The sequence below is a fragment of the Coregonus clupeaformis genome, chromosome 7 (assembly GCF_020615455.1).
Source record: "Coregonus clupeaformis isolate EN_2021a chromosome 7, ASM2061545v1, whole genome shotgun sequence".
Classification (NCBI taxonomy): Eukaryota; Metazoa; Chordata; class Actinopteri; order Salmoniformes; family Salmonidae; genus Coregonus; species Coregonus clupeaformis.
In genome coordinates, this window is record NC_059198.1 from 60,736,054 (window position 1) to 60,751,799 (window position 15,746).

At 43.5% G+C, this 15,746-nt stretch overlaps 1 protein-coding gene across 2 annotated transcripts in view; it reads right to left on the reverse strand.

Annotated features, from left to right (window-relative positions):
• LOC121569821 (cadherin-6-like) overlaps positions 1 to 15,746 on the reverse strand; it is a 75,153-nt gene that overhangs the window by 34,383 nt on the left and 25,024 nt on the right. For both annotated transcript variants that reach the window (XM_041881040.2, XM_045221443.1), the window contains exon 2: positions 5,697 to 6,141. In XM_041881040.2, the coding sequence (XP_041736974.2) occupies positions 5,697 to 5,942 (246 nt within the window). In that variant the 5' untranslated portion in view covers positions 5,943 to 6,141. The remainder of the gene's footprint in view (positions 1 to 5,696; positions 6,142 to 15,746) is intronic.

Below are 15,746 nucleotides of genomic sequence, written 5' to 3' on the forward strand. Positions count from 1 at the left end.
TGTTGTTTTGAAGGTTTCTGAGAAAGTGTTTGTTTACTAGTCTACCTGTTTAGTTTGGATCCCGCTACGCTGTAAGCCTCAGTTGCTGGGACCGCTACTATCTGTCCCGGGATACTGCCAACCCCTAAAGTCTGAAGAGCTGCTGCTTGGCGATGCTACCCAGACTTCCTTGACAGTTTGAACACAGCCGGCAATACGGTTAGCCCTCGTGGCTGGGACTGCGGATAGTCCTGGGCTTGTGGCTGTTTGTTGCTGTTTCCATTGGCCCTGCGAGCTGTGGTGGCTGGAATTGTGTGGAGTACCAGCATTAGCCTACATTGCTACCACCATGCCGCCCAAAGTTAAAGAAGGTTGGAGAAATGGAGAGTACAGTGTTTTGCTATCACAGGTGCGTGATCTTTTAAATCAACAAAAATATGTGTACAAGCAATTATTACAGCAAAAAGAAAATAACCTTAAGAGCTTTGTCCAAATACTGGTAGACTCAACTAACAAAAGAATGGCTGATCTGACCAGAGGTCCAAGACCTTAAGATAGTTTGCAGTTCTCCCAGGGAGAGGTGGATGTCCTGAACACAAAGCTTGTTGACATCAGCACTGTCTGTGAATCATTAATACAGATGACTGGGAAAACAAACAATCTAGAAGGACAAACCAGGAGGAATGACATTGCTGTGGATGGCATACCAGAGTCTCCACATAAGACCTGTATGGAGTCTGAGGAGAAAGTGAGAATAATTTTTCATTAAGTTTTCATGTACAGAAAAAAAATCTAAAGTTTAATGTGTTTCTATCGCATTTTCAACTCTAGGCTAGTGTACATGATAAGGTTATTATGGATCAGAGCAAGATGATTTGTATTTGTCAAACCATAGTCAAGCATCGATCATCATGTCTCCAGAATAAGACCCTCAATATTGATTGAAAAGAAGCATCAAGTTCATCACCGTGCACTTTCACCATTCTGTGAAGTTCATCATAACTTATTTAATCTGTAGCCTAATAAACTGCATGGCTTCCTGAGTTGTAGTGGGAGGACAACATCGCGTGACTCCAAGTTTAGTTCGAAATGATGGTAATTATTTCAGTATTTGCGCATAAAGGCATTTCCAACCCCATTTCTCGTATAATACATTTTACAGACACAAAAAGATCCCACCCTGTCGAACAAACAAATTGTAGCATTTATCAAATTGTACCGAAACGTATTGTTTGCATCACAGCTGTCGTGATAAATGTTTTATACGGTATGACTTTACTTGCATAGAAACTGTGGATGGAAATGTGGTTACTGTGACAAAGCCGTTAGTTCCTTACGAGTGGCAAAAATGAATCATTGTACATTATGGTGGGTATTGAGGGTACAAAACATACATTTGTACCCTGGGAAACAGAAATGTGCCTTCACCGTAGAGTGTGATGATTGTACACTATATATACAAAAGTATGTGGACACGCCTTTAAATTAGTGGATTAGTCTATTTCAGCCACACCCGTTGCTGACAGGTATATAAAATCGAGCACACAGCCATGCAATCTCCATAGACAAACACTGGCAGTATAATGGCCTTAATGAAGAGCTCAGTGACTTTCAACGTGGCCTCGTCATAGGATGCCACCTTTCTAACAACTCAGTTCGTCAAATTTATGCCCTGCTAGATCTGCCCCGGTCAACTGTCAGTGTTGTTATTGTGAAGTGGTATGCCACACAAGCTCACAGAACTGGACCGCCGAGTTCTGAAGCATGTAGCGGGTAACACTCACTACCGAGTTCCAACCTGACTCTGGAAACAACGTCAGCACAAGAACTCTTCGTCGGGAGCTTCATGAAATGGGTTTCCATGGCCGAGCAGGCGCACACAAGCCTAAGATCACCATGCCCAATGCCAAGCGTCGACTAGAGTGGTGTAAAGCTCACCTCCACTGGACTCTGGAGCAGTAGAAAAGCGTTCTAAATCACACTTCACCATCTGGCAGTCCGACGGATAAATCTGGGTTTTGGAGGACGAATAATGGTCTGGGGCTGTTTTTCATGGTTCGGGCTAGGCCCCTTACTTAGTTCCAGTGAAGGGAAATCTTAATGCTACAGCATACAATTACATTCTAGACGATTCTGTGCTTCCAATTTTGTGGCAACAGTTTGGGAAAGGCCCTTTCCTGTTTCTTGCCCCTGTGCGCAAGGCAAGGTCCATATACAAATGGTTTGTCGAGATCGGTGTGGAAGAACTTGACTGGGCTGCACAGAGCCCTGACCTCAACCCCATCGAACACCTTTGGGATGAATTGTAACGCGACTGCAAGCCAGGCCTAATCGCCCAACATCAGCGCCCGACCTCACTATGCTCTTGTGGCTGAATGGAAGCGAGTCCCTACAGCAATGTTCCAACATTTAGTGGAAAGCCTTCCCAGTAGAGTGGAGGCTGTTATAGCAGCAAAGGGGGGACCAACTCCATATTAATGCCCATGATTTTGGAATGAGATGTTTGACGAGCAGGTGTCCACATACTTCTGGTCATATAGTGTACCTTTTATATTCAAAATTCTGGGTACAAAAATGTAACGTTATAATAAATTATCCTCACATATACCCTAAAAGGTACCAAACAGTACCATGTGAGATCATTATGTGTACTTCTGAAGGTACATTATGTATATTTAATATTTTTTAAATAATTTGTACCCTAACCGTACCCTTATTTCTAAGAGTATAGAGGACAACATTGCGGCATCTGTGTGTACTTGAGAAATAACACACATCGCTCAGAGAGGCTTGATTAACATTAACATTTACATTTTTGTCATTTAGCAGACGCTCTTATCCAGAGCGACTTACAAATTGGTGCATTCACCTTATGATAGCCAGTGGGACAACCACTTTACAATATTTTCTGGGAAGGCTTTTTTTTTTTTTTTTTTGGGGGGTAAGGGGGGGTAGAAGGATGACTTTATCCTATCCCAGGTATTCCTTAAAGAGGTGGGGTTTCAAGTGTCTCCGGAAGGTGGTGAGTGACTCCGCTGTCCTGGCGTCGTGAGGGAGCTTGTTCCACCATTGGGGTGCCAGAGCAGCGAACAGTTTTGACTGGGCTGAGCGGGAACTGTGCTTCCGCAGAGGTAGGGGGGCCAGCAGGCCAGAGGTGGATGAATGCAATGCCCTCGTTTGGGTGTAGGGACTGATCAGAGCCTGAAGTTACAGAGGAGCCGTTCCCCTCACAGCTCCATAGGCAAGCACCATGGTCTTGTAGCAGATGCGAGCTTCAACTGGAAGCCAGTGGAGTGTGCGGAGGAGCGGGGTGATGTGAGAGAACTTGGGAAGGTTGAACACCAGACGGGCTGCGGCGTTCTGGATGAGTTGTCTGCCAGATATGCAGAGATGCGATTCGCCACCTGGTTATCAGAAGGGGGAAAGGAGAAGATTAATTGTGTGTCGTCTGCGTAGCAATGATAGGAGAGGCCATGTGAGGATATGACAGAGCCAAGTGACTTGGTGTATAGCGAGAATAGGAGAGGGCCTAGAACTGAGCCCTGGGGGACACCAGTGGTGAGAGCACGTGGTGCGGAGACAGATTCTCGCCACGTCACCTGGTAGAAGCGACCTGTCAGGTAGGACGCAATCCAAGAGTGAGCCGCGCCGGAGATGCCCATCTCGGAGAGGGTGGAGAGGAGGATCTGATGGTTCACAGTATCAAAGGCAGCAGATAGGCCTAGAAGGACGAGAGCAGAGGAGAGAGAGTTAGCTTTAGCAGTGCGGAGAGCCTCCGTGACACAGAGAAGAGCAGTCTCAGTTGAATGACCAGTCTTGAAACCTTACTGGTTTGGATGAAGAAGGTCATTCTGAGAGAGATAGCAAGAGAGTTGGCTAAAGATGGCACGCTCAAGAGTTTTGGAGAGAAAAGAAAGACGGGATACTGGTCTGTAGTTGTTGACATCGGAGGGATCGAGTGTAGGTTTTTTGAGAAGGGGTGCAACTCTCGCTCTCTTGAAGACTGAAGGGACATAGCCAGCGGTCAAGGAGCAGTTGATGAGCGAGGTGAGGTAAGGGAGAAGGTCTCCGGAAATGGTCTGGAGAAGAGAAAAGGGGATAGGGTCAAGCGGGCAGGTTGTTGGGCGGCCGGCCGTCACAAGTCGCAAGATTTCATCTGGAGAGAGAGGGGAGAAAGAAGTCAAAGCATAGGGTAGGGCAGTGTGAGCAGGACCAACGAGGATCGGATGTCATCAACCTTCTTTTCAAAATGGTTGACGAAGTCATCCACAGAGAGGGAGGAGGGGGGGGGGTGGGGGGAGTGAAACACTCCTCAATGGCTTGATACCTTAATGGTGTATATCTTCAGTAGAAAGGCTCTTAGGGCCGCGGCCCCACCGTAGCTCAAGGGTTGTTGCTGTGAGTATGTGAGTCTCTAGTGTGTGTGTGTGCGTCTCTAGAGTGTGTATTTTTAATGTGTGTGTGTGTGTGCACGTGCGAGTGTGCAAAACATGTTCTGATAATCCATATACCCTCCCCGTCTATTAGCCCTTTACACGCTAAATGACGAGCCGAAACATCAATCAACGCTCAAAGGAGATAAAGTTGTTTGATTATGCTCCAGTGGTTGACTTTTGACCTCAACAGTCTTGTATTTTCTTGTATTTTTTTTTCTTTTCTTCTTCTATCTGTCTTTTTTTGTTCTCTGTTCTCATATTTGTTCATCTCTACCTCCTACGCTTCGTTCGTTCACGAGCTCTGTAATCCTTTTAGAAGCAAGGCTGAAAGTCAAGCCTCGCTTGGGGAAGATGTTATGTTGTGGAATCTTATTTGGTTTGGATGGTTCTATCCTCTGGATGGACGGAGAGACCGACTGCACCACAGGAATGCAAAGCAACCAGACCCTATTCATCCAGGGCTGCATCCCAAATGGCACCTTATTCTTTATATAGTGCACTACTTTTGACCAGTAGTGCACTATATAGAGAATAGGCTGCCATTTGGGACATGTCCCAGTCCTCACAAGAAACCCTTTATTCCTTGTCACTTGTCCTGACCTTAGCTGGGATGCTTGACATTCACAATCTCCTCAATTACAGTACGTTGTATGACGTTGCAAACAAACAGAGTGATATCTTGACTTCCTCAACTCTCTTGTCTAGCTATATAAAGCATTTCCTATTTGATATTCTTTACTGTAGGCCTACTCTTCGTTATGTTATCTAGGTCGACATTGTGTTTTGATTTTGTTGGACAAATAATGGTCGTAAGAAGCCTGTGTGTTTGGCAGTAGGGCACCACTAGTCCACTACCTCCTTAGGATGCTTTGATATGAGTGGAGTGGACATTGGCCGAGCTACCACATAGCTGACAGTCAGCACTAAATACATCAGACAACACAACATCCGAGTCAGCCTAGGAGGCAGTGCTCAGGGGTGAAGTTTCCTCTAGGTACAGACCTAGGGAGTAGTACATGGAGGAGTCTCCTTTACCAGTGAAAGTATTGTATCTCAATTTTAGGTTAATCTGAGAATGATAATATGTGGTGTGTATCCTATTGCAAAATAAGTGTTATGGCTGGAATTCTGGCTATAACTGGAATGTCTTATTCAATTAACCAATATCAGAATAATAATATAAGTCCCCACCTTTCATCCTGTCGAACCCAGACAATGAGATGAGAATAATAAAACAAGAATGAATAGAAAACAAAGGAGATAGTTAACATCACACCGTACCTTGCCAACATACTGGTGATCTAACCCTGTGTACTCCTCCAGCAGGAAGAACTGGTTCCACATCCATCCTCGTTTGGAGCGTCTCAGAGGCACTCCATTGGTGTCCTGTCCCATCAGCGTCAACCCCACCCCTGCGCCCCCCCGCCTCCCCCCTGTAGTCCTCCTCAGGGCTCGCAGTCCGTCCCCATGGGAACACAGGTACGCCCAGAGGACCAGCAGGAGAAGGACAGTTCTTCCTCTCAACATGGTCAGGCCAGTAGTTACAAAGCTCCAAATACAGCTTGGCTCAGCTAGATGTTCTCTTCCCTCTGTGTGTTAGTGTGAAGTGGTCAGTGGACTTTAGTCAGAAGTTTAGTCATTGGGTCACTCCTCCTGGTCTGGGTGTGGGTCTGCAGTAGCAGCACGGGGTGTCAGTCTGCCATTGGGGCCCAGGTCCAGCCAGTATCTGGAACATAGAACACACAGTCAGGATGTTAGTACTGGGAATACTTGGAACAGTTTACTACTATGATATTTGGTGCAACAATCTCACTCTGTAGGAGCTAAGCCAAACCTTTCTTCTCCTCTTGTCCTGTCTCCCTTCTTCACAGCAACATAGGCTTTCCTCCTTTCACCCCCCCGTCTCTTTGTTTTTCTCTCCCTCACACTCTGTCTGTCTGTCTGTCTCTCGCTCTCTCTCTCTCTCGCTCTCTCGCTCTCTCTCTCTCTCAATTCAATTCAAGGGGCTTTATTGGCATGGGAAACATATGTTTACATTGCCAAAGCTAGTGAAATAGAACATTACACAAAAGTTCCAAAATAATAAAGACATTTCAAATGTAATATTATGTCTATATACAGTCTTGTAACGATGTGCAAATAGTTAAACTTCAAAAGGGAAAATAAATAAATATGGGTTCTATGGGTTCTATTTACAATGGTGTTTGTTCTTCACTGGTTGGCCTCTCTTGTGGCAACAGGTCACAAATCTTGCTGCTGTGATTGCACACTGTGGTATTTCACCCAGTAGATATGGGAGTTTATCAAAATTTGATTTGTTTTTTTCGAATTCTTTGTGGGTCTGTGTAATCTGAGGGAAATATGTGTCTCTAATATGGTCATACATTTGGCAGGAGGTTAGGAAGTGCAGCTCAGTTTCCACCTCATTTTGTGGACAGTGTGCACATAGCCTGTCTTCTCTTGAGATCCAGGTCTGTCTATGGTGGCCTTTCTCAATAGCAAGGCCATGCACACTGAGTCTGTACATAGTCAAAGCTGTCCTTAATTTTGGGTCAGTCACAGTGGTCAGGTATTCTGCCACTGTGTATTCTCTGTTTAGGGCCAAATAGCATTCTAGTTTTTGTTAATTCTTTCCAATGTGTCAAGTAATTATATTTTTGTTTTCTCATGATTTGGTTGGGTCTAATTGTGTTGCTGTCCTGGGACTCTTTGGGGTTTGTTTGTGTTTGTGAACAGAGCACCATGACCAGCTTGCTTAGGGGACTCTTCTCCAGGTTAATCCCTCTGTAGGTGATGGCTTTGTTATGGAAGGTTTGGGAATCGCTTCCTTTTAGGTGGTTGTAGAATTTAATGGTTATTTTCTGGATTTTGATAATTAATGGGGTATCATCCTAGTTTTACGTTTTACACAGAGGATGATTTTGCAGAATTCTGCATGCAGAGTCTCAATTTGTTGTTGGTCCCATTTTGTGAATTATTGGTTGGTGAGCAGACCTCAGACCTCACAGCCATAAAGGACAATTAACTGATTCAAGTATTTTTTGCAAGATCCTAATTGGGATGTCAAATGTTATCTTCCTTTTCATGGCGTAGAAGGCCCTTCTTGCCTCGTCTCTCAGATCGTTCACAGCTTTGTGGAAGTTACATGTGGTGCTGATGTTTAGGCCGAGGTAGGTAGAGTTGTTTTGTGTGCTCTAGGGCAATGTGTCTAGGTGGAATTTGGGCCCTGATATAAATGATGTTCAGCTTATAAAGGCTTCATAAAGCCTTCATAATGTCTTTATTAGCACTACATAAATGTGTTACAAAGCATCTATAACCGTATGTCATGCTTTATAAAGAGTTCATGCATGTGGCATAACTGTGTGACAATCACCAATGTCAAATGTGACATAACCCACTATGTCGAATATGATATAAATATGTGCTTTATAAAGGGTGACATGTGGTGCTGAAGGATGGCACGCGCTCTAAAGTAAAGTCATGTTAGTCACATTACACCTAATCTCATTCCCAGGCACATCAGCTCATTTGGTCATTGAAAACAAATACATAAATGCCTTACATCATATTTAACATTTAACATTTAAGTCATTTAGCAGACACTCTTATCCAGAGCGACTTACAAATTGGTGCATTCAACTTAGGATAGCCAGTGGGACAACCAACACTGGGGGAGGGGGGGTGTAGAAGGATTACTGTCATATGGCGGTGTACTTATTATAAAGTCAGACACCTTTGGTCATTCATAACACATATATAAAGGCTTAATGATGTAAACACAGATGTATTAATACTTAGGGAATTATCACTAACAGCTAAAACAAATAAACATTAAACACATGTTTAAACCATATATTTCCTTTTATTTTTACATTTTCAAAACAAAACAAATACATTAAGTTTCAGAAAGTCCAGCATTGCAACATTAAACAGGGCTGTGAATAGTGTAGCTTGTCCCTGAGCTGGCGTACAAATGGTTTTTGCCTCTCTGCCTGATGCAGGTACTGCATGTTGGTTCTAACCTTAAACGAAACAACGAAGAAAGTTAGCAGGTCTGTTAGTAAATGCCTTTGTCACACCATCTGTATAAGGGCATTTCTGTGCTGTGCCAGAAATACTCTAAATGGGGAGATGGGAAACTCTGTTTGATTCGTATTATCATATTCCTCTTTCATTTACAAATCTCATGACTTGACTATGAGACGTGGCTGTATCTAGGCAGATTTAAACCTGGAAAAACAATACGGAATTTTGGAAAAATACAGAATTAGGCCAAAAATAAAAACAGATTTCAAAAAGGCCCTACCAATGTTTTTTGCTGTGCATGACTGCACTTTAGACTGGGGGGAAAGTTGAGGTCAGGTTCAATATTGGCTATGCACCCAAGAGGGAAAGAGGTTGGGCCATCCTATAAATATTTTAGTTCAATATAATATATACAATTTAGCAGACGCTTTTATCCCAAAGTGACTTACAGTCATGCGTGCATCTTTTTTTAACGTATGGGTGGTCCCGGCAATCAAACCCACTATCCTGGCATTGTAATGCTCTACCAAGATACATGACAATGTTATAAATGCTTTGTGAAACCACCATTTAATATGATTTATAAGGCCTTTATTAAGTGGTGCTCATGCCACCGTTTATAAAGCACAGGTTTTGTCATATTTGACCTAGTCACGTTTGACATTGGTGGCTATGTCACACAGTTATGCCACATTTATGAACCCTTTAAAGAGCATGACATACGGTTATAGATGATTTGCAACACATTTATGTAGTGTTTATGAAGGCTTTATGAAGCCTTTATACGCTGCACATCATTTAAAGCGGGACCATAATGGTCATTTGTGGTCCTGGCAACTGGACCTTTTTTGGAACACCATTATTTTTGTCTTACTGAAATTCACTGTCAGGACCCAGGTCTGACAGAATCTGTGCAGAAGATATAGGTGCTGCTGTAGGCCCTCCTTGGTTGGGGACAGAAGGACCAGATCATCAGCAAACACTAGACATTTGACTTCAGATTCTAGTAGGGTGAGGCCGGGTGCTGCAGACTGTTCTAGTCCCCTGACCAATTCACTGATATATATGTTGAAAAGGGTGGGGCTCAAGCTGCATCCCTGTCTCACCCCATGGCCCTGTGGAAAGAATTGTGTGTGTGTTTTTGCAAATTCTAACTGCACACTTGTTGTTTGTGTACATTGATTTTATAATGTGTTTTCCCCCACACCACTTTTCAATCAATTTGTATAATAGACCATCATGCCAAATTGAATCAAAACCTTTTTTTAATCAACAAAGCATGAGACAACTTTGCTTTTGTTTTGTTTTGTTTGTTTGTCAATTAGGGTGTGCAGGGTGAATACGTGGTCTGTCGTACGGTAATTTGGTCTGCTGTTAATGATAATGCAGAAGATTTTCCCAATGTTGCTGTTGACGCATATCCCACAGTAGTTATTGGGGTCAAATTAGTCTCCACTTTTGTGGATTGGGGTGATTAATCCTTGGTTCCAAATATTGGGGAAGATGCTAGAGCTGAGGATGACGTTAAAGAGTTTAATTATAGCCAATTGGAATGTGTGGTCTGTATATTTTATCATTTATCAGGGTTTGTATTTTGTCCTGTAGTTCATTCAATGTAATTGGAGAATCCAGTGGGTTCTGGTAGTCTTTAATAGCTGATTCTAAGATTTGTAATTGATCAGGTATATGTTTTTGCTGTTTGTTCTTTGTTATAGAGCAAAATAGATTGGAGATGTTTTGGATAGATAAGTCTTCGTGTTGCTGTTTGTTTAGTGTTCCAATTTTCCCAGAAGTGGTTAGATTCTATGGATTCTTCAGTTACATTGAGCTGATTTCTGACGTGCTGTTCCTTCTTTTTCCTTAGTGTATTTATGTATTGTTTTAGTGATTCACCACAGTGAAGGCATAGGCTCAAGTTTTCTGGGTCTCAATGTTTTTGGTTGGATAGGTTTCTCAATACTTTTTTTTAGGTTTTTGCATTCTTCATCAAACCATTTGTCATTGTTGTTAATTTTCTTAGGTTGTCTGCTTGACATTTTTTTAGATTTTATAGGGAAGCTGAAAGCTCAAATATTCTGTTTAGGTTTTTTACTGCCAAGTTTACACCTTCACTATTGCAGTGAAACATTTTGTCCAGGAAGTTGTCTAAAAGGGATTGAATGTGTTGTTGCCCAATAGTTTTTTGGTAGGTTTCTACATGACTTTCCTTCCATCTATAGCATTTCTTAATATTATGCAGTTCCATTGGCTTTGATGCCTTATGACTGAGTATTGCTCTGTTCAAGTAGACTGTGATTTTGCTGTGATCTGATAGGAGTGTCAATGGGCTGACTGTGAACGCTCTGAGAGACTCTGAGTTGAGGTCAGTGATAAAGTAATCTACAGTACTACTGCCAAGGGATGAGCTGTAGGTGTACCTACCATAGGAGTCTCCTAGAAGCCTACCATTGACAATGCACAGACCCAGCGTGCAACAGAGCTGCAGGAGTTGTGACCCATTTATGTTGGTTAATTTGTTGTAGTTTTGTCTAGGAGTGCATATTGGGGAGGGAACGCTGTCACCTCTCTCTCTCTCTCTCTCGCTCTCTCTCTCTCTCATAAATGAGACTTCAGATTGCCCCTTTAAAGGAATATGACTCGACATAATGAGTCTACATCTCCATCCACACGTTGACACAGCTACAAAGGGCTACATGTATGCATACGGCGTGTATTGCCTTTAATCATATCTGAATAAAGAAACTAAACTGAATAAACTTTTAATAGACTAACAGGTCTACATGTTCAGCTTCTTGAATCTCTTTAAACAATCTGCTTGGGCACACTATGTTATCAGAGCAAGCAGGCTGTCAGTGGAGACCCTGAGCAATGTCAACCTGAGTTTATTACCTTCAGATCATTGTAAAGATACTGAGCAAAATGGTTGTTTGCAAACCACACAATGAAAGCACAGAGCATACAGTGCCACACACATACTCTCACTCATTCTCTCGCTCTCTGGCTCGGTCTTCCTCCCTCTCTTTCTCTCTCTCTCTGGCTCGGTCTTCCTCTCTCTCTCTCTCTCTCTCTCTCTGGCTCGGTCTTCCTCTCCTCTCTCTCTCTCTCTCTCTCTCTCTCTCTCTCTCTCTCTCTCTCTCTCTCTGAAGACATGGTTAGACAAACATGGAGGGGAGAAAATGGAACAAGATGGAGAGATGAAGAAGGGCATGACTTCTTCTTCTATGCTCATTATTCCTGTCTGGGTACTATCCAGGCTGATGGTGTGGTACCACTGGGGTCCGGGCGCTGGGTTTATCAGTGGGCGCACTGGGAACTAGCAGCACCATCGTCACTATCACACACAGACTACGTCCCAAATGACATCCTAGTGCACTACTTTTGACCAGGACCCATAATTTTACTGGTCAAAAGTAGTGCACTATATAGGAAATAGGGTGCCATTAAGGACACCCACACCCACACAGGCTCAGCTCAGATAGAGAGATGTAGAATGCTGTTTGGCAGCTCTACTTTTCTCACAGGACATAAAGGAAGAAATCTCTGTGCATTCTGCTGAATTAAGTGCTTTGAACTGCATGCAGAAAGTGGAGTGAGATTGAGCTAGAGAGGGAGAGACAGACCGGTCGAGACACATTGAGAGGGGTAGAGAGATGGCGGGAGAGGCTCAGATGGAGAGAGAGGGAGGGTCAGGGTAGGTTGGGCAGAGAGAGAGATGGAGGGAGAGAGATGGAGAAAGAGAGAGAGGGAGAAAGAGGCAGAGACAGTTGTTGAAAGGGGGAGAGGGTGGGTCAGGGAATGGTAGGGAGAGAGCGAGAGGATGGAGAGAAAGAGAGAGATGGAGGGAGTGAAGGAGAGGTAGAGACATCCTGTCAGAGCAGTGTCAGCAGGACAGTTAAGAGAGGACATGTGTGTGTGTGTGAGTGAGAGCTTGTGTGTGTCTAGCACATCCATTACCCTACCTGTCTTCTCTCTCTCCTTTAAGCCTTCCAGGCCAAGGCCTCTCTCCCTGCCCTTCCAAGCCAAGGCCTCTCTCCCTGCCCTTCCAAGCCAAGGCCTCTCTCCCTGCCCTTCCAAGCCAAGGCCTCTCTCCCTGCCCTCCCTCCCTACCTGCTTTCAACCCTGCTTTCCCCTTATGAGGCAAAACGCAAATGGGAAAAGCTGAGGGGTTAGGTCCCCCTTTCTCTTTTCCCCCATGCCTTGCAGTTTATTATAGCCCATGCCAAAGCTCCTCTCCTTTATGCCTGCTGCATGCGCTTCAGCTGATATGCATTATTGTGGGGGATTTTCAGATGCTTGCGATGCTAAAGTCACTTTGAATGTGTCCTTTGCATGCCTCAGCAGGGGGAATAAGAAACCATAGGTCACAACAGGCTCTCTCTGGGCCGACGGAGCAGGTGAGAGTGACTGCCTGTCTCAAATATAGTGCTTTCCTTTTGACGAGCGCCCATAGTCGACCAATAGGGCTCTTTTCAAAAGTAGTGCACTATGTAGGGAATAGGGTGCCATTTGGGACAGAGCCATAGAGTACCCGAAGCCACAGCCCACTCACAATCTCTCTCTAAGTAACTCTCACGTGGAAAACTCTGGTTCAAATACATTTTTTGCTAAAAGTATTTTTTCCTCTCTTTTATTTCCTCTCTTCTATTTCCCTCCTTCTCTTTCCCAAGTCCTCACACGCTTGACTTTATGAATTTCCTTAATTGACCATGGTGAGGGAGCGTGGGCGACTGGGAGCTATTGATTTGCTGTAGGACTCAGCAGTGTGGTAGGAAATACCATGCGGTCTCCGGGGTTGCTTCTCAGAGCCTTCTAATACCTCCAGTCTTCAGTTCCTCAACACACACGCACGCACGCACGCACACACACAAGCACACACACACACACACACACACAAACACACACACACTGCTCTGCTCTGGTGGGAGGCAGACAGTCAGTCCTTTCAATAGATTTCTTCATAATGTCACTGTGGAAGGCTGGAAGCTAATGCCTCACTGACTGTATGGAAAGGCCCTGCCTGCTGTCCCTGAGGAGCGCTCGCACCGCTGATCAAATTTTGTCATGCCCTGGAATCCATGTTGTCCCAAATGGCACCCTATTCCCTACACTGAAAAAAATAAAGGTTCTTAAATTGTTCTTCCTCAGCTCTTAAGGTTCCTTGGGAGAACTCTTGCCCGATAAAGAACCTTTGAGTTAAGTTTGGGGCATCTTGATGTGGCATCTACGGTTCTTCAGAATTCTAAAAGGTTCTTGAAATGTGGAAGCCTTCAGATGTGTCCCTTTCCGATGTGTCCCTTTCATAGTACACAGCTATGGCCAGTGTTAACTAGTGTACATTTTTATGTGTAACATTTCTAGTGATGATTCAATAGTTAAATGAACACTGTAAAGAGTTAAATTAACACTCAGTGTGGTACAAGAAACCCAGTGTTAGTGTTAATAATAACCAGAGTTGAACCAAAACCACCATCATTATCATATTTCCCAGCATCCTCTATTGCAGGTTAATTTTTACAATTGTTTGTTTCAATATCAACATTTTTGCATCTACATTGATTGATTAATGTATCTCATGCTAATAAAATAGAAATAACATACATTTTTCTAAACTATTCAAATCTGTTACTTGGACTTATTCCACTCGTTACTGAAATGGTTGTTCCAGTTTGGATGTTTAAGTTAGTCTCATATCTTAGTCTTCCCAACCCTGGCCGTCATTCTGAAAGCACGTTGTGGGTGAATAAAAATGTTGGCTGGCTGAATTCTAATAGGACTTACACATCACTTTGCAAACCAGCATAATGTGACTTGCAGGCTTGATGTGGCCTGCAAACTTTCAGGCCACTGTATTAGGGTAAAACTTGGCCATCTAAAGAAGGCCTTATGAAATATGTAGTGTATTGCCTTAAATGATACAATTTTAATGACAACATATTCACTTAGGATCTCACTTGGTGAAGGCCCCAGGACTGAAAATGTACTAATGCAACAACCATGTCTCTGTCACTAGCAAACACAGTAATGGGTGGTACTGGTAACTCTAAAATTCACTTGAAAGGCACCATGGGAAATATGCAAATAAGGCTTAAAACCTTACAGCAGGGCTATTCAATTCCGTTCCTGGAGGGCAGAACTACTTCTGGTTTTGGATTGTTGCATGGTTCTTCAAAGAACCATCACATTTATGGTTCTTAAGAGACCCTAAAATGGATCCCCTATGGCATCGCTCTCAAGAACCTAATTTGGTTCCAACTTGCACCTTTATTATTAAGAGTGTATGCAGTTACTGCTACTGGTCCACTGTTGATGGAGAATTAAGGGGTCAGAGAGCTGTAGCAGTGTCTCAAATGGAACCCTATTCCCTACATAGTGCACTACTATTGTATCCTCCCAATTTAAAGTAGTGCACTATGTAGGGAATAGGGTTCCATTTGAGACACTGCTACAGCTCTCTGACCCCTTAATTCTCCATCAACAGTGGACCAGTAGCAGTAAGTCAGTTACATCCAGAGCTTAGTTTTCTCTACATCTGTGTGTACCGGTGTGTACATGGCTCTGTGTGTGTATGTGTTGAGTAGCTCTCCTCTCTTTTCTTGGTACACAGCCCCAGTAATTGTCAGCGTCATAATGAACCTGTGTAATAGAACATGACACCGCAATTATATCTTTACAGTTAAGAGAAAGTGTTTACAACAACCCTGACACTGCTTGATTTTCTCCCTCTGCTCCCTCTTTCTCCTTGCATCCATCTCTGTGCCATTTAATTGCAACTGTAAAAAAAAAGGCTATAAATTGCCTGTCACCGATTATCTGGAGTCAGTACATATGGCAATAATACTACTGCATTGCGTTCTGTGCAGGGTTAGCAAGATGAATGTGTCTGCCGGCAATTTGGAGCGTGGGCCCAAGGATTCTAGGCTCATAGAATTGCATGAAATAATATTTAAACTCATAACAATTAGCTATTAAATGTATCTATTGCTTTAATCGAACACAGGGACTCATAGATAAAGACGGGGACACAGCGAGACACACAAATGTATCCATCATATTGGATGTAGAAGACTAATAGCTCTTCTAGTGTTTTATGTGTAACTACACCAAATGGCTTCGGGGGCATTTCGTGTATAGTCTGGAGCCATGCAGGCAAAACTGACCTATGAACGGCAGTACTACTCATCCTCCTCTTGTTTTCTCTCTTCTTCCTCGTTCCCTCTTTCTCTCTCTCTCTGACTTTCTCTCTCTCCTTCTCTCTCTCTCTCTCTCCCTCTCTCTCTCCTTCTCTCTCTGTGTGTGTCTCTC